Source organism: Colobus angolensis, unplaced genomic scaffold (genome assembly GCF_000951035.1).
Source record: "Colobus angolensis palliatus isolate OR3802 unplaced genomic scaffold, Cang.pa_1.0 Scaffold209, whole genome shotgun sequence".
Lineage (NCBI taxonomy): Eukaryota > Metazoa > Chordata > Mammalia > Primates > Cercopithecidae > Colobus > Colobus angolensis.
This window is the reverse complement of record NW_012115255.1, coordinates 1,492,358-1,510,287: the sequence shown is the minus strand read 5'-3', so window position 1 is coordinate 1,510,287 and position 17,930 is coordinate 1,492,358. Positions and strand designations below refer to the sequence as shown.

The following is a 17,930-nucleotide window of genomic DNA, read 5'->3' as shown; positions in this document are numbered from 1 at the left end:
AGCCAAAAACTGGAAACAATCTGAATGTTCATCGGCAGGTAAACAGATGAATTTGGTTTATCCACACAACAAAATCCTACTCGCAATGAGAAGAAATAGATTGGGATATGCAATAAAATTAATCTTTCAAAATAATTTTTCTGAGTGAAAGAAATAAAAAATACATACTGTATAACTGCATTTATACAAAATTATAGAAAATGCAAATTAATCTCTAGTGACAGAAAGTAGACCAGTGTTTCCCCAAGGGTGGAGTGGGGGTGAGGAGGGGCAGTGCAGGGAACACGGAAGGGCCTGGGTGACTTTCTTGGGGGATTGTGCATGATTTCGATTGTGGGGATGATTTCATGGTAAATGCCTGTCGTTTTTACACCTTAAATATGACTGGCGTGTTGTCTGTTACACCAGAATACCAGAATAAAGCTGTTTCAAAAGAGGAAAACTAAAATTAGCTCCTTCTGACAGGGAGTGGTTAGAGAACATATACAATTAATTTTATTACTGAAAAAGAAAGAAAATAAAGTTTATCAGTAGAACATTTTTATATTATGGAGCTAGAAAACTCCATAATACTTCAGGAGCTAGAAAACTTTTACAATGCATATGCATTTTAGAAAATGATTATATGTTTAGCCAATATTCTAGAACTTATCCACCTATGCAATGAAATGCTGTTTCCCCAAAACACAGACTGAGAATAAAAATTTTTATTCCAATATGTGGCCATTGCTCAATAACCATTTTTGGACTGTCTCCTGGATTTGAAATGATTTTCAGTCCCAGTTTATGAGCAACATTAGAAAACTACTTTTATTGTTTTATGATCACACCTGGCAAATGAAATCCTTATTACATTTCCTACTTTAAAGCTGGGATTTCTAAAATGTATTTGAAAGCAGCCCAGTTTTGACACAGTGTAACACACTGCCTTTCAACAACTTCCTCAGTGACCATTTTCTCAAGAACATTATCTTGGAGCAAAATTGGTTTTGTGTTTCCTCCTATGAAATGTGCACACTGCCTGAAAATCAGTTTAGAATAAAACTACATGTTTGTAAATGGAAAAAGTACTAATATGTGAAGTGAATAAAATATGGCTCTTCAATGATGAGTTTAAAACTGATGCTATCAAAAAATATTGGTATAAATCCCCCATCTTATCAGCACTCACTTTATCCATCTTTGGAATAACACATACTTTCTCTTTAGAATTTCTTATATTACTCTTTTAATTACATAATATTAGGTACACTGAAGTATAAAAAATTCCTTCTAATTTTAAAGTATTATAAAGTATGAATACCCAGATTGCTTGAGCCCAGGAGTTCAAGACCAGCCTGAGCAACATGGCAAAACCCTGTCTCTACAAAAACATACAAAAATTACCCAGGTGTGGTGGCATGCATCTGTAGTTCCAGCTACTAAGGAGGCTGATGTGGGAGGATCAATTGAACCCAGGAAGTCAAGGCTGCAGTGAGCCGTCATTGAGCTGGTGCACTCCAGCCTGGTGACACAGTGAGACACTGTCTCAAAAAAAAAAAAAAAAAAGACATGTTCCCACCATCCAAATTAAGAACCAAACACTGCCAATTCTGAGCTCTTCCCAGTCCCACCCTCTGCCCCCAAAATATGTGACCACGGATTAGATAGATGGACAGGCAGATGTGGTTTGGTTTGTTTTTGTACTTTATGAAAATGGTTTCATATGTCTGTGGTCTTCAGTGCCTATGATTTCATTCCAAATTATGTTCCTAAGATCAAGGATTGCATGTAGCGTGGTGGTCTCCAATTTTACCGCTCTGTGCTACCTCTGTGTAGATTTGCCAGTTTACCCGTGGATACATTTGGGTTGTTTCTAGTTTGGTGCTAACACCCTGCAGTCCCCCAGCACATGTGCAAGTTCTTTAGAACAGTGGTTCTCAAACTGGACAGTAGAATCCCACATGAGAGCATGTTTATTATAAAAGGCAGGTCACCCTTCCGCAGAGATTCTGAGTCAGTAGCTTCTGGAGACCCAGAAGTCTCCATTTTAACAAACACTCAAGATGATTCTAATGTAAATACTCTAGACATTACAGCGTAATCAACTGTGTTCTAAACACACACCTAGTGTGCTGGGCACGGAGGTATGCACATAGCCAGACTTGCTGTGTTTCCAAAGTTGCTGTACTATTTTAGGCCCCAACCAACAGGGTGCAAAGTTCTAGTAGTCTATATGTGCTCCACAGATTTTTCCCTCCAATCTGACTGTGAAATGGCATTTCATTTTGGCCTTAATTTTCATGTTCTCAATTTCTATATTTTGCTATTGGCTACTCATATTTTCTCTTTTGTGACATACCTATTCAGGTCTGCTGTTCAATTTCCAATTCTCCTATAGACATACAAAATCTTTTGTTCACTATCCTGGATAGTAGTCCTTTGTGAATTATATGTTGCAACTACCACTTGTGGTTTATCATTTCACCTTAAAGGTGTCTTACATGAATAGAATCTTTTAATTTTAATGTAGTCAAATTCATCCATCTTTTCTAGTATGCTTAATGCATTTTTAAAGAACTTTAATAAATCTCAAATTATTAAAAAAATTAATTTTGATTTCTCCTTTAAAATTTAACAGTTAATGCTGGAATTGATTTTTGTTTGGTGTGAGGTAGGGCTCCAAATAGATTATTTCATTTCATGTGGATAACAAACAGTACTAGAACCATTAACTAAATAGGTCACTGTATTAGGGTTTTCCAGAGAAGCAGAACCAATAGGATGTATATAGATACACAAAGACTTGTGATAAGGGACTGGCTCATGTGGTTATGGAGGCTGACAAGTCCTGCAGTCTGTCATCTGCAAACTACAGGCCCAAGAGAGCTGCTGGTGGTGTTTCAGGCCAAGTCCAAAGGCCTGAGACCCTCCCCACCCCCAATCAATCATGCCTAGACAGGGTGTCAGGTACCAGGGCATGACCACTCCAACAGCATCCATGTGGGAGGCAGATGTGGTACCCAGGTGAGAGGGAGGCAGAGTCTGTGGAGTGGTGGGGGGGCAAGGTGCTCATCAGCACGGGTGACAGATGAACTTAGCTAAGATAACAATGTCTCTAAGTTGTGACGGACATTTCCTAACTCATCATCAACCCTTTTAGGGGAAAATCCTGATCATATATTTTAGGTTGTCGGTGCTTAAAACATCTTTTGAGTACACTAAGAAATGCCTGCACAATCAATACCTTTCCTAGATGTATTCTGAACTATAGAATGAAGAACACTTCTTTCCAGCAAGAACTGCCTGTTCTAACCCTTACATCTCAATCCATCCTCTTTCTCCATCCTACTGCCAACAACACAGCCCGGGCAGCCAACATCCTTCACCTGGATGACTGGGCAGTCTCCTCACTTCTGATCTTCACCCTTTCAGGTGCACAGGATGAAATCCAGAGCTTCCCCAGAGCTTCTGGGTGAGACGGTACCTGCAAGTCACTCCAGCCCCCCGGGGCCACCACCTTTCACTGACACTCTGGTCACACCGTGAGCTGGGCACCTGAAGTGTCCCAAGCTCACCTTGTTTTTGCATATGGCGCTCTGCTCACTGGGAACTCTCCCCGCCACTTCCTGATGCCTTGACCAACCTCAGAGAAGCCTCCTTGACCAGATACCCAAAGCAGTTCCTCACCATTCTCCACTCGGCCCACAAACCAAGAGGCCTCAGGAAACTCTCGCTTGGCTTCCACACAGAGCTCCTGCGTCTCCAAAGACCTGCTTAATTCATTTTCATTTTGACCAAAAGCTGCTTAATAAAAGATATTCTACTAAAATTAATTTTACATTACGTAAGACTTTTGGCCAGGCGTGGTGGCTCAAGCCTGTAATCCTAGCACTTTGGGAGGCAAAGGTGAGCAACTGCTTGAGCTTAGAAGTTTGAGACCAGCCTAGACAACACAGTGAGACACCATCTCAAAAAAAAAATTTTTTTAATAAAATAAAGTCACACAAGACTTTTAGCTAACTTCATTTTCAGCTTTTTCCCACTATAAGATGAACTGTATATGTTACATATAATAAATTCAGGTGTTCCCAAATTTTAGCATAATTTTTAAAATTCTTATTATTAGGGAAAAACAGTAAACCTATGGATAGTAAGGGAGACCAGTGCCCTGGCGTTTTGGTGAACTCACAGCAATGTGTAAGCGTTTCTATCAGGATTCTTGATATTAATAGAGCATGAACTTTTAAATTCACTGAAGATGTAACATTATGAAATTTAGACAATAATCACAGGCTATTTAAGGAGGAAGGTGGGAAAGTTAAGTAACCAGTGGAGAAATGGTCTGCCTTTCTGGGTGTGAAGATACTCCCAGCACTAATGCAGCTTAGGCAGTGGCCTTGCCAGTGTGAAGGAGCCACTCTCTGCTCAAGCAAGAACCCCTCCCAGACTCTCCACCTGCTGAGACCACAGCAGTCTCAGCCACAGCCTCAGCACAGCCTCAGCCATGGCCACCACCACAGCCACAGCCCTGGTCTCAGCCTCGGCCAAAGCCTCAGCCAAGGCCTCCGCCTCAGCCTCAGCCCCAGCCCCAGGCCCAGCCTAGGCCTCAGCCTCAGCCACAGCCACAGCACCAGCCCTGGTCTCAGCCTCGGCCTCAGCTTCAGGCATGGCCTCAGCCACAGTCTCCGCCTCCACGTGTGGGTCGGACATGGCTATGCACCAGGAGCCTCCAGGAGCCACTCCCAATCCGGTTTGCATTCTCCCACAGAAAATGGTACCTACTTTCTGTAACTGTTTTTTGTTGTTGTTGTTGTTTTAACTTTCAAACAAGCTTACTGCAATGAGAACAGTATGAACATTTTATTATACTGAGGAACTTTACCAAAAATTGTGTCAAGCTGTTAACCCTTTTGGAAGTTTTCAGGGTCCTGATGAGGGATGAAGCAGCATAATTATGTATTGTTGAATGTTAACATAAGAGATAGATAGAAAACACAACTGATTTTTTAAGCCTAAAAATTTTTCGAGTGACCAGTATTATATTTGTTCAATTTCTAGGTCACCATGATGTTTATATAGTCATTCACAATGTTTCACCAAAGCAAAACATGAAAAACTGTAAAAATAATAAAAGACTCCCAATAACACAAAGCTTTTATAATAATAATTATGGAACATGGACACTTTAATGAATTTCATATTGCAATGAAGACACTCAACACTTAGAGACAATTATATCAATACAATAAAAACTGATTCCACAGAACACTTATAAATGCATACATTTTCCTCCAAAGAAACATGTTTTTCACAGATTTAAGTAACAAATGATTTATATAGGATTCTTCAGATTCCAAAATATGTACAGAGTTTTTGTCTCTTCCGAAACTGATGAGCAGTGGTTGAAAAACAGTTGCTTTGCCCAACAGCATGGCTGTTAAGAAATTCTGTATCGATACACACTTTTCAGTAACCACCCATTTTCTGTCTATCATTAAATGAAATTCTGGACACATCAGCATACAGGACAAAACTGTTCCCACTTCCAAACACTGTTTCACATGAGACCACATGTGGTTGACAGTATGGCTTAATTTAGCCACACACACGTGCACCCACACGCACCATCCCCGATCTTGTCTGTGACTCCTGATTAACACGCTGAAGCAGCAGTGGATGAGCTCACATTAGAAGATGACACAGCAGCGAACAGCAAGGCGCCCCCACTCCTGAGAGCTGTGCCTGAGCACCGCAGGGCTGCGCCCCGAAGGACGTGCAGGAATCCAGTTTCTGAGGTCCCTCCAGTTCGCTGGAGAAGATGAGCAGCTGTGGCAGTGAAGGGCATCAGTGTACCTGGAACTCAATGACCACTAGGAATATTGATTTTTAAAAGCCTCAAAAATGTTTAATCTGGCAGAGATCTGGATTTGGCTATTTGCAGCCATTTTTCAATGTTCCTAACCATCATCCTAAAACACCCAGACTTTCAAATTAAACCCCGAGGAACCCAAGCAGGCGGCCTGTGCAGTGGCCCCAGAAGCTGCCCTGGGCTCAGACCTTTGCATGTGCAGTGCGGGAGGCTCTGGGAATTAGACCTCCGGCCAAGAGAAAAAGCGAGGCCCCAGCAACATCTGGACACAGCACAGCCCTGCATCAGGCAAGTTCGCTCAGGACAGCAGGAGCTGAAACCCGAGAGTCCAATCAACCAGAGGGACCAGGTAGGCTCCATTCTCAGAAGAGTGCAGTCAGGAAACAATGTCGGACAAAAACACAACACATTTTTTATCTGTAAAATCAAATGACTGAAATATTTGCTGTTTGTCCCTCAGCCACGTCAGATCCATCTGAGGTCGTTATCAGTTATTCTTGGACCCCGGGCTGTCAGTCATTTCAGAGTCATTCTAGATGACTTAGATTCAAAGTTCCTTGGGCCAGCTCCTGAAGACCCAAGTAGGGAGGTGCCTCTCAGCCCTGGCGAGCTGCACCAAATGATGGGTCCAAAAGTCCCACGTCCTAATGCACCTGCATCTACCAGTCACCAGACGGGTTCCCTCCTACCTCACCGTAAAACGGGGCAAAACACAAAGACCCTGGGGTGTCACATGACAGCTGTAAATATTACCTTCCTGTGTCTCTCCAAGTGGTGAGCCTCCAGGTAGATGTATTGAAAGGACTGAAAATACAAGAGGCAAGAAATGAGAGCCTCTTTATCAAAACCGTAACTCAGCAAGAAACATTAACGTACAGATACCAAGTGAGCAGTAATTTCCAAGAAGGCAAGAACACCAGGCTACCTCAGCAGTAGCGGGACTGGCACTGAGAGGCGTCCCCACCACGGGGGCTGGAATTGTCTCGTCACCGGGGCCTGCTGGCTGTGGCCATCAGCTTGTGCGCCTAAGTGGAGAGCCTACACCTTCAGGACACGTCGGTGTGACTGTCTTTCCTGCCTTCTGAACGGAACTCAGTATTCCAGCTATAAACCAAAGTGCTCCAGCCAGGCAACAGTGAGACCCAAAGTTTCCCAAAGACCCGTCTCTGAGGTAGTGTTGTTGGCTCTCAAACACCACCACGGGAGTGAGCCCATTTGGAAGCACACGACCGAGGTGCAGAGAATTAACTGGGCTCTGTGTGCAGGCGGCAGGGCCTCTTATCAAGGTCAAGTCACATTCAATGGACAAGTCATTTGAAACATCTAAAGCCTGTTTATAACCATAGCTATAAATTAAAGTGCTTTACATTTTGCTTAATATTTGAAATCGGTGATTAGAATCCTATTTCAAAATTTGCTATGATGAGAGCTCAGGAGATTGAAATGATTTTCTATAAAAAAGCAGAAAACTTTTCTTTCCTAAAGAAACTCCAAATGGTGCAAATCCAACATCCCATGCTTTTTTTTAACTTCTAAACTCCAGGTTACCTTTGCAGAACTGTAACAGAAATCAGAGTGGAAGCTGACTACACGATAGCACGTGCTGAACTTCACGCGAGGTAAACACAAAATCCCGGAGCGATCCTGCTGGTCACCAGCCAACACAGGGAGCCCCACAGTCTTCCCAGCACCGGCAGATACATACAGTTACTTCAGGGAACGCAGGACCGCCGACGCCGCAACGTAATACAGAGGTTCACATTTCATTCACACAAATGTAATGCCCTACTGTTCACCTGTTCAATGTCAACAACTCACAAGCATTTCATGTGCTACATGGGAGGTGAGCTTCGCCTCTACTGCCCAGAGGACCCAATACACACACATATACAAGACAAAAGTAAAAAATACGACCACATATTTCTCTGTACATTTCATGCAAGCTGGGCACTATGTGAAAAGAACATATACAAAGCACCCTTCCCAGGGTCAAATCTCACAAAAATGGCTGATTAATATGCAGAAAAGCCCGCACCCATCAAAGGTCTGTGCTGGCAAAGAGTGAAACCAAGGACTGCCGGTGTCCTTATTTTTCTTGTAGCAATGCAGGGATGTTGATGTTCCAACCAATGGCTTGCCGGTCAAACCCACAGGTGAACAGATTGCACACGGGGTGGTCTTCACTCCATGCCGAGCAGCACACCATTCTCCTGTGGCCCTAGTGACGATCAAACAAACCAAAATCAGCGCATTATTCCCGAAAGTAAGATTTATAAGACCTCAGCGAAATGAATAACCACATCACTCAAAGTAAGAAAGTTACAAGAAAACAACATGGTGCCCAGGATTAGTCCCAAGGGCCGCCGAGTAGGGACTGCCAAGCATGGACCATGGATCATGGACCACCGAGCATGGACCATGGATCATGGACCGCCGAGCACCAACTGCTGCCGAGCACAGACCACCGAGCACCCCATGGATCACAGAGCACGGACTGCCAAGCACGGACCACCGAGCACTGACCGCCGAGCACGGATCGCCAAGCCCGGCAGAGCCACCAGGACGTGCAGCCAGGCCGGGACGAGTGAGGCCAAGACGCCAGTGAGCACAAGGGTTGGTGGAACCCGCCCCAAAAGCACTGTATGACTCCTTCCTTAAGAAAATGAGTAAGACTACAGTCACAAAAAAAAAAACAAATGATCAATGTGAAAATTTTGAATAAATGAAGCTAGGAGATATTTAGGGGTAAATTAAATGATATTCACTCAAATACTTCAAATAGGATTTTAACAAATAACTGGCTTCAGTAATAAAGGAACTGGAAAAATACATTTGGTGTCATATAAAACAAGGATAAATAAATGGCCTTTTAGGTAGATTCCTGCCATCTTCAGCAAGTCCACTTAAATATCAGCATGTTGGAAAAGTTACTGCAAAATATGTGACACAGCAATAGCATATCGGTGTATATGTAGGTAGCAGATGCAGGCTCTTAGCCAACACTTAGAATGTCTGTAAGCAGTGCCTTAGGACCCATCTGCATTTTCTAAATTACACAACAGCTCTGATACGTTGCTATTACAGCATAAGGTACAAGAGTGAGTCAGTATTAAGTAAAGCTGACAGATTAAGAAACACCTAAAGAATGGCATAAAATTTTCCTGTAAAATATTCACATATAAATATGCTATTTATACATCTGGAGAGAGAACCACAATAGCTATTTATACATCTGGAGAGAGAAACACAAAAGGCCAGAAAAATAAAACAATTGTAAGAAAGACCACATAACAAAGGGTTACAAAAGGCACAAAAAAGGAAGCAGCAATGCACCCATTAACTGGCAGTAAAACCAAGGCTGTGGGCAAGAGCTCTTCACAGTGAAATTCAAGGCATTTGCTGCAGAAGTGCCAAAGACAAAGAGCTTCCAGAAGAAAGCCAGCCAGGCTTTCACCGCCAGCAGAGCTCCCATGGGATTTCCATCTCTCGTGCGCCCACAGCATTGCCACCCAGGACGCAGATGCACCCCGAAGATGTCCCATGCCATCGTGGCAGCCCCAGTGCACATGATGTGCTGCTCCAGGACACTCAGCACGGGGCCCCGTGGGCCTCCACTTCACGGGGACCCTTGAGCCCCGTGGGCCTCCACTTCGCGGGGACCCTCACGCTCTGTGAGCCTCCACTTCACAGAGGCCCTCATGCAGGGACTCTCACACCCCATGAGCCCTCACTTCATAGGGACCCTCGCGCCCCGTGAGCCTCCACATCACAGAGACCCTCACGCAGGGACCCTCGCGCCCCATGAGCCTGCTCTTCACAGGAACCCTGACCCTGGACCTCCTGACTCTCCACCAAGCTCACTTTCCCAAAACTCACGCTGGGAAGTGACACTTACTCCAGCACTACAGGGAAATATTTTCAATCAGTTCCTTTCACTCCACTTAAAGGCTCAAATAAGTGTTTTGTTTTCTCTCTTCCAACTCGGTCAGCTTAAGACGTAAGAACAATGTAAGTTGGTGATTTCCAGCAGGGTTCTGCGACACTGAAAACCACATTTATTTATCTGAAGAGGTGTTACAAGTTCTAAATAAAGTTAAATCACATTCATTAATCTTAAAAATAAATCTATTTCACAAGTTGATGGGTGCAGCACACCAACATGGCACATGTATACATATGTAACAAACCTGCACGTTGTGCACATGTACCCTAGAACTTAAAGTATAATTAAAAAATAAAAAATAAATAAATCTATTTCACATACCACTTTAGGAGGAAATAAACCCAGGCACAACAGAATCCTACAATGTCAACAAAGTTGAATGTTTACAGATAACTGAAAAGAAAACTGTCTACACAAAATTAGGGCCACGAAGAACCATTCAGAATTCCATTTCTCTGAGGGAAAATACTCTCAAAGTAATAAAGTCATAATTCATAGTCATAAACAAATAGTTCTCATGAATTTGTGCTTCAAAATGCAAACTTTACATGCTGCACAGAAATTTTACAATTCACACAGGCATGTTGAAAAGACAACATTCTAGTATGTCTAAGATGCAGCTGAGAGGACACATAAGTGATACTCAGCTGTTAACAAAACATGAAAAGATTCCCCAGGACAAGCAATTTATGGCTGTGTTAAGGGTTGTGAAGCATATTTTAGTCACTCTAATTTCATGAAATTTTTCTACTCCACTATTTTGATGTGTATCAAGGAGTAAAAACATCAATAATTAACTTCAAACAGTGCACTCAGGCTGTGAAGGGAACTCTTCACCCAGTCTCAGTGAACGTCATTTCCAGAAAGTCTGTGCCACTTGAAGAAAAGGTGTTGCTGCGCTGAGAGAGCCCCCACTTTCGCACGTGCCTCCCGGATCACCCAGCCTGCCTGCAGTTTCTGAGGCTCACACCCCGCAGAGCAGCTGCGGCCCATGAGCCACGAGCTGGTCTCCAGACTGAGCCACAGAGGCACTGAGGGGGCCACCAGAGCGGCCTGCAGGCATGTGCGGCCCCGTGCAGCCACAGGAAGCCTCGGGGAACAAATCCATTTACTCACACAGGTATCCAGACAGTACTCCAATAAGATCAAAAGACAGGAAAGAGGGATCATCTACGAGGGGTTCCATTACGCACAATGCTGGGGAGACGCTGCCTTGACTACGGGGAGTTTCTGTGCATCGCAGCTGCCCCTGTGACCTCCCAGGGGAGAGCCAAGAGCAAATGCCACCCACACTACAGCGAGGCCCGACTGCAGAGCTCATCAGAGTCGCGAGGGAATTTGAACACTGGACCCCAGTGTTCTGCATCTGCGCCGGTGCCGTGGAGTCTCGATTCTCTTTGCGCCTTCCAGGCAACCAGGACAGGTGCGCTGAACAGCACATAGCAAGAAACTCCCTCCGCTGTCTTCCAACGTTAGCAAGGAGCAACCCTTCACTAACAAGAAACTGACATTTAAATAGATTTTTTCCTGTCGCAACAGCCTGCCACAGAAACGTGTTTTTCTGGCTGGAGGTGGAAGAGATCCCACCTTAAAGACCCCCCAATCTACAACCAACCCGGCTTCTGCCTGGCCACAATGCCCACTCAACACTTCCAGCCTGTACAGACACAACTGCAGACATCTAAGACTGCTTCTCTACAGAGCTGCCACCACTAACACATGCACCAAAGGGCTCATTCCTCATGGCTGTGAAACAGAGGAACTGCATATTTTGTTTATTTTTAAACTTAAAAACTGAACACTGGGCTGGGTGCAGTGGCTCATGCCTGTAATCCTAGCACTTTGGGAAGCTGAGGCAGGCAGATCACCTGAGGTCAGGAGTTTCAGACCAGCCTGACCAACTTGGAGAAACCCCATCTCTACTAAAAATACAAAATTAGCCAAGCATGGTGGCACATGCCTGTAATCTCAGCTACTGGGGAAGCTGAGGCATAGGAATTGCTTGAACCTGCGAGACAGAGGTTGCAGTGAGATCACGCCATCGCACTCCAGCCTGGGCAACAAGAGCAAAACTCCATCTCAAAAAAAAAAAAGAACACTGAGGTAGGTGTGGAATAACTCGGGTGTACAACTCTACTCCTTCAACTTTAAATTTTATGAACTCTAAATACAGCTCAAGTATTTCCAACAAAAACTTAGCATGCAAAGACTTAGTAACAAAATAAGAATATAAAATATCTCTACCCGTCCTCCTCCACCATGCCCTGCGTATGCACACCGACCGTGCTGTTACCTGGCGGCTGCTCCGGGGAAGCCGTGCCAGGCGCACTCCTGACATATCAAACAGTCTCACTTGTCGGTTGTCATGGGGGAGGGCTATGATTTTTTGGCCGACACATACATTGATCCTGCAAAGAAGAGGTAAAAGTGGGTTGTGTATAAAACAGTGACACTCTAAGTTTTTGAATTTACAGATAATGAGGCAGGAGGTTCCATATTATTCACATTTCAAGGCTAACTACATTAACACACAGAGTGTGCGACCTGCTTACACTGTTCAAAAGAGACCAAGTTACTCACACGTAGCAACAAGATCACACAGACCCCACGCACATACACACAATACACACACACACACTGCTCAATGGTAGAACCAGACCCACCCAGACACAAGACCAACCCTCACAAGAAGTCAAGGGAAGGGGCCGGGTGCGGTGGCTCAAGCCTGTAATCCCAGCACTTTGGGAGGCCGAGACGGGTGGATCACGAGGTCAGGAGATCGAGACCATCCTGAGCTACACGGTGAAACCCCGTCTCTACTAAAAAATACAAAAAACTAGCCGGGCGAGATGGCGGGCACCTGTAGTCCCAGCTACTCGGGAGGCTGAGGCAGGAGAATGGCGTAAACCCGGGAGGCGGAGCTTGCAGTGAGTCGAGATCGCACCACTGCACTCCAGCCTGGGCGACAGAGCTAGACTCCGTCTCCAAAAAAAAAAAAAAAGAAGTCAAGGGAAGCCCTGCACGTCTGCCACAAATGGGTCATTCTCATTCTTACAAATCTCACTGACCCTACCTGGTTTTAGGCTCAGTTAGTTTAAGTTTTCATGGAATCCTGAAACTGCATTAGAGGACAAAGGAACCTAAACCATTGTTCCCAGGGTTCTATCAATTAAACCTCCACAAATAAAACATGAAATCACAATCAACCCTTTCCCATCAGACTACGCCACTTACTTAACCAACAGTTTGACGTTACCTGTTAATGGCAGAGTCCGTGCGAATAGTTGCAATGGGGGATCTCATATTTTTCAAGTCCCAGACTTTCACCGTGCGGTCATCGCTGCCTGAAACCACGTTGTCTCCCACGGTGAACACGGCAGAGGTCACAGTGCTACAAGCAGAGGGCACAGGGTCAGACACAACAGCAGGTGCAGGACACGACACCACACCCCACACACAACCCTGACCAAGTGGGTGGGAAGGAGGTCAGAGAAGCGCAAACTCATAGCTGTCTCCTCCGCAAACTGCTCCCGCCTCCCAAAGCCTCTCCACCAGTGCAAGAAAAGGACACCTGATTTCTTCCCAGTGGATTAGAAACACACAGTCCATTCTACTCTATTCCACATCTCCAGGCAACGGAACAAAGAGAGGTTACAGAAAGTAGGGTTGGACAGAACATGCCCAAATGTCTACACATCTGGGTCTATGGCAGAGAATTAAAAAGATCCATTCCAACAACAACTCTCAATCAATGTAATCATAACACAGGAGTTAGAGAAAAACATTCTGACAACTCAACAATTCAAACACAGACAAAGGACTTGGATCAACATTTTCCCAAAGAAGATATACAAACAGCCAAGAAGCCCCACACACCAGCGTTCACAGTAGCATTACTGACAACGGCCAAAGAGATGCAAACAACCCACATGTCCATCAGCAGATGCATTTAATGCGGCATGTACACACAATGGAATATTATTCAGTCGTAAAAAAGAAACTCTAACACAAGCTACAACATGAATGAACTTTCAAGAATCCCCCTCATCTAAGATCCCTGGACTAGGCAAATTCATAGACACAGGAAGTGGAACAGAGGTTCTTGGGGTCTGGGGCACAGGTATGAATAGTTTCACAGGCACATCTAAGATCCCTGGACTAGGCAAATTCATAGACACAAGAAGTAGAACACAGGTTCTCGGGGTCTGGGGGACAGGCAAGACTAGTTTCATGAGTGCAGAGTTTCCATCTGAGATCATGAAAAAGCACGGGAAATAGTGCTGGTGGTTGTACAACAATGTGAACTAATTTAATGCCACTGAAATACACACATAAAAACAGTTAAAATAGTAAGTTTTATATTACGTATATTTAAACACAATTTTTATCTTAAAAAGTTTGAGGAGAAAAATTCAACATCACAACCACTCTTGGAACCTGCTTATATAAATCCAAAATAATAACAATTTTCTTTTTAATTCAAATGTGTTGAAATATGTGGCCTTCAGGGAGAGGGGCTCAAGGAACCAAAGAGGCCCTGAAACGGCTAAGATGGGAGACACACCCTAAAGATGAAAAGTACCATAAAAACAAGAAGAGATGAGGAAGAAAGGTTTCATCAGTTTGTGTTAAACCCTTTCATCAACTTTGCTCTTGAAATGTAAAAAACAGTGTATGACATGGTGCTAAGTATATTAAATACCCTTACTAGTGGTAAAATTGGATTAAACATATAAACAAAGTATGTTATCACTTGAATTGCACTGAGAATCACTGAAGAAACCCAGGCAAAATCTGCAGAGGAAACCATGTCCTCACTGGCTGAAGCTGTGCTGGCGGTGGCTGGGGCGACTACCTTAACCAGCAATCAAAGGAAAGTCTCTGGCACTTGCCAGAAGGTATTTAGGACTCAAATAATAAAACGACATTTGAAGAAGAAAATTCAATCACCTCTTTGCTCACTGACAAAGTTCAGTAAAATGAGTGTGATAAAAACCTTACTTTCCCTGTGAGCTCAGGGCACACCATCCAGGCATGATCCACAGCTCTCTTCAGCAGCAGCCAGAGGGGCTGCATGTCCTGCCTGGCTCAGGGCTGGGGTGGGTCCGCGTGCTCACCAGTCCCCCATGACTGGCCCACCCAGGAAGACATGGTCTGACTTCAGGACACAGTGGGCAGATTCTGAGACGCAGGGGCAGCGCCTTCTCGGAAAGACACAGGCTTGACCCCTACACTGTCTCCCAGGGCACAAAAACTGGAGTCACTCACTCTGTATAGAGACTCAAAACCCACCTCACCCCTCACTAAAGCGGCTGAGATACCTACAAGATGATAAGCATGTGAATTTCCACCTATCCATGAAGGAAGTGTCCTCTTGTCATCACAAATCACTAATTTACGTGGACCAAAAGCTTGGTTTCCACATCTACCCTCACCGAGGTCCGGTCCATAAAAATTGCTTGGAACTCTGGAGTCCAATTAAATGCCAGTTGTCCCAGCCACTGAAGCTGTACCATGACATGGGATTTCATGCTCTATGGGGCCCTGGATGAGAGGAGCACCATCCAGTCACCAAGCCCATTTATGAAAATCCTCCTCATTTAAGTGGACACGAGCTGAGTTCTAATTAAGTCTAAGTTCCACTGCATTAAGACAAGGTTTTTAAAAATATAACATCAAAGTACAGCAAAGCTACTAAGAATCAAGGAGTGTCAACACCACCTGGCAACACGCTCTGACACTGAGGCCTCGGAACACAGTCGGGATGATGTGGCAGCGACTGTTTTCACGTCTGCCTTCTCAAAGGCCTGGTCGTGGTGCCCACAGCTGCGGTGTGGGTTTGCTGACACTTATTCCCCCACTCGGGGCCCTTCCCTGTGGTGCAGCATGCTGGCCTATGGATGTAGCAGCCGCCCTGCCCAGGTCCACGAGAAACTAGAGCAGGCCCCTCCCCAGGGGTGACAACCAACATCGTCTCCTGGGGGGAAACTGACCGACTGGAAACCATGGCATCACACGGGGCAGGACACAAACAAACACCCAGCCCGGATAACAAGAGCAGCACAGGTAACTATAGCAGCACGGGTAACAAGAGCAGCCCGGGTAACAAGAGCAGCACAGGTAACTACAGCAGCACGGGTAACAAGAGCAGCCCGGGTAACAAGAGCAGCACAGGTAACTACAGCAGCATGAGCAGAGAGAACTCTGCAAAATCAACCCAGTAACTCCTCCAGATTCTTCATCTAAAAAAATAAAGAACAACGTGAGGGCTTGACTATGAATCAGACGCTGCCTTGCTTCAGTGAGAAGGTTACAATGAGGCTTAGAGGACTCCGACTGCTGGGGGAGCCTGGAAGAGCAAGAGGAGAGCTGCCCCCGACTTCTCTGTGAACTGGAGTGTTTAGGAGGTTTGGCCAAGTTAAATTTCAGTGAACATTCTGCTAAATTAATAGGAAAAAAGGCTCAACAAAAGATCGCCTAACCCCATGTTAATGAAATGCTGAAAGACATTAGGTTTTTAATAAATCACAATCCTGACAAGTATTGTCGGCCATCAAAAGAAAAAAGAACTGGCAGAGAGGCAGCAGTTTCCAAGGCACCCTCAGCCCACAGGTCCCACGGGGAGGCTGGCGCGCACGGCCGTGCACTGGAAATGGTTCCGACGCTGCCAAACTCCGGCAAACTCATTTATCTTGTCGTGTGGGGCAGTCGAGCGTGCTCCTCCAGCTGACAGTGCGGCACCTCCTCGCCGCACACCACTGCCTGGTCTGGAACATTCCGCTCCCTCCGCGGGTCTCCATCAGCGGAAACGCCGCGAAGCTGGCATCCTCATTAGGACCAACAGCTGTCTCGCAGTCACACAGAGACACAGAACCGCTTCTGCGTAACAATCTGCCGAAATTTCACGGCTAAGGAAAAGAAGACACGATGTGGAAAACACTGAGCCACAAAGCGCTGATGGGAGTGCTTTTCCGGCACGACATCAAACACTGACGATCGTTTCCTTTCCTATTTTTAAAACGCAGCTTCCTCGAGGTAATGTGTTCACCTCTGGGGAGCACGCCTGTGTGTCCACAGAGAGCAAGGGTGCTCGAGGGGGAGGCCTGCGGACGGCAGTCCCTTCCTTGGAACCCAGGCTTCTCAGTCAAAGCACTGAGAATAGATCTTTGAAAATGAACAGCTGTGAAACAGGCACCACTGTGAATTTATTATTTTGGCAGGTCAACTGTTCTATTACAGTGCTGATACGAAAGTACACCACCTGTGTCACCAACAACCCTGACTTTAAAACAGTGCTCTAGGGAACCAAAGGACACCCCAACAAGCCAGCCCAGGACCCCCGGGGGCCCCTCAGAGAGGGCGCTTCACAGTGCAAGGGAAGATGTGGGGTAGCTGCGTTGTGTTCAGAGTCATCAGAGCCCTTCCTGCAATTTCCAAGCTATCTGCATGAAATCCAACTCCTAACACATTAATCAGGTCTTCCCTTCACAGCCAGGCAGCCCAAATGCACACTCGGGGTCTCTGAAGTTCCATCCTGGCCTTTCTCATCACCCACATCTTTCAGAATTCAAGAACTCACACAAGCATTCGTTTGACGAACTCAGAGGACTGACCAAGAAACGGAAAAGTCACATTAGAATAAGACACATTTCTAAATACTCCTTGATGGCTACCTCCCAAAAAAGTGGACCTTTAAAATAAAAAACTATCAAAGCAAAAAATCAAGTATGTATCACACGTGATTCTTTTTCAGAATTTCAAATTCAACTGTTCCCTGGAGAAGTCAGCTCTGCTAATGCATAGTTCCACCTCAGTAGTCTCATGGGGCCATGCTACTCTCCAAACCCCTCTCGGCAAAAATAGAGATAGGCCGGGCGCGGTGGCTCAAGCCTATAATCCCAGCACTTTGGGAGGCTGAGACGGGCGGATCACGAGGTCAGGAGATCCAGACCATGCAGTGAGCCGAGCGACTCTGCACTCCAACCTCGCGACAGAGCGAGACTCCGTCTCAAAAAAAAAAAAAAGAAAGAAAAGAAAGAGAGAAAGGCCGGGCGCGGTGGCTCAAGCCTGTAATCCCAGCACTTTGGGAGGCCGAGACGGGGGGATCACGAGGTCAGGAGATCGAGACCATCCTGG

At 45.3% G+C, this 17,930-nt stretch overlaps 1 protein-coding gene across 3 annotated transcripts in view; it reads right to left on the bottom strand.

Moving 5' to 3' along the window:
- Positions 1 to 5,118: 5,118 nt before the first annotated feature.
- WDR37 (WD repeat domain 37) overlaps positions 5,119 to 17,930 on the bottom strand; it is an 87,084-nt gene continuing 74,272 nt past the window's right edge. For all 3 annotated transcript variants that reach the window (XM_011942290.1, XM_011942289.1, XM_011942288.1), the window contains 3 exons: positions 13,051 to 13,185; positions 12,088 to 12,202; positions 5,119 to 8,069 (listed from right to left, as the gene is read on the bottom strand). In XM_011942290.1, the coding sequence (XP_011797680.1) occupies positions 7,938 to 8,069; positions 12,088 to 12,202; positions 13,051 to 13,185 (382 nt within the window). In that variant the 3' untranslated portion in view covers positions 5,119 to 7,937. The remainder of the gene's footprint in view (positions 8,070 to 12,087; positions 12,203 to 13,050; positions 13,186 to 17,930) is intronic.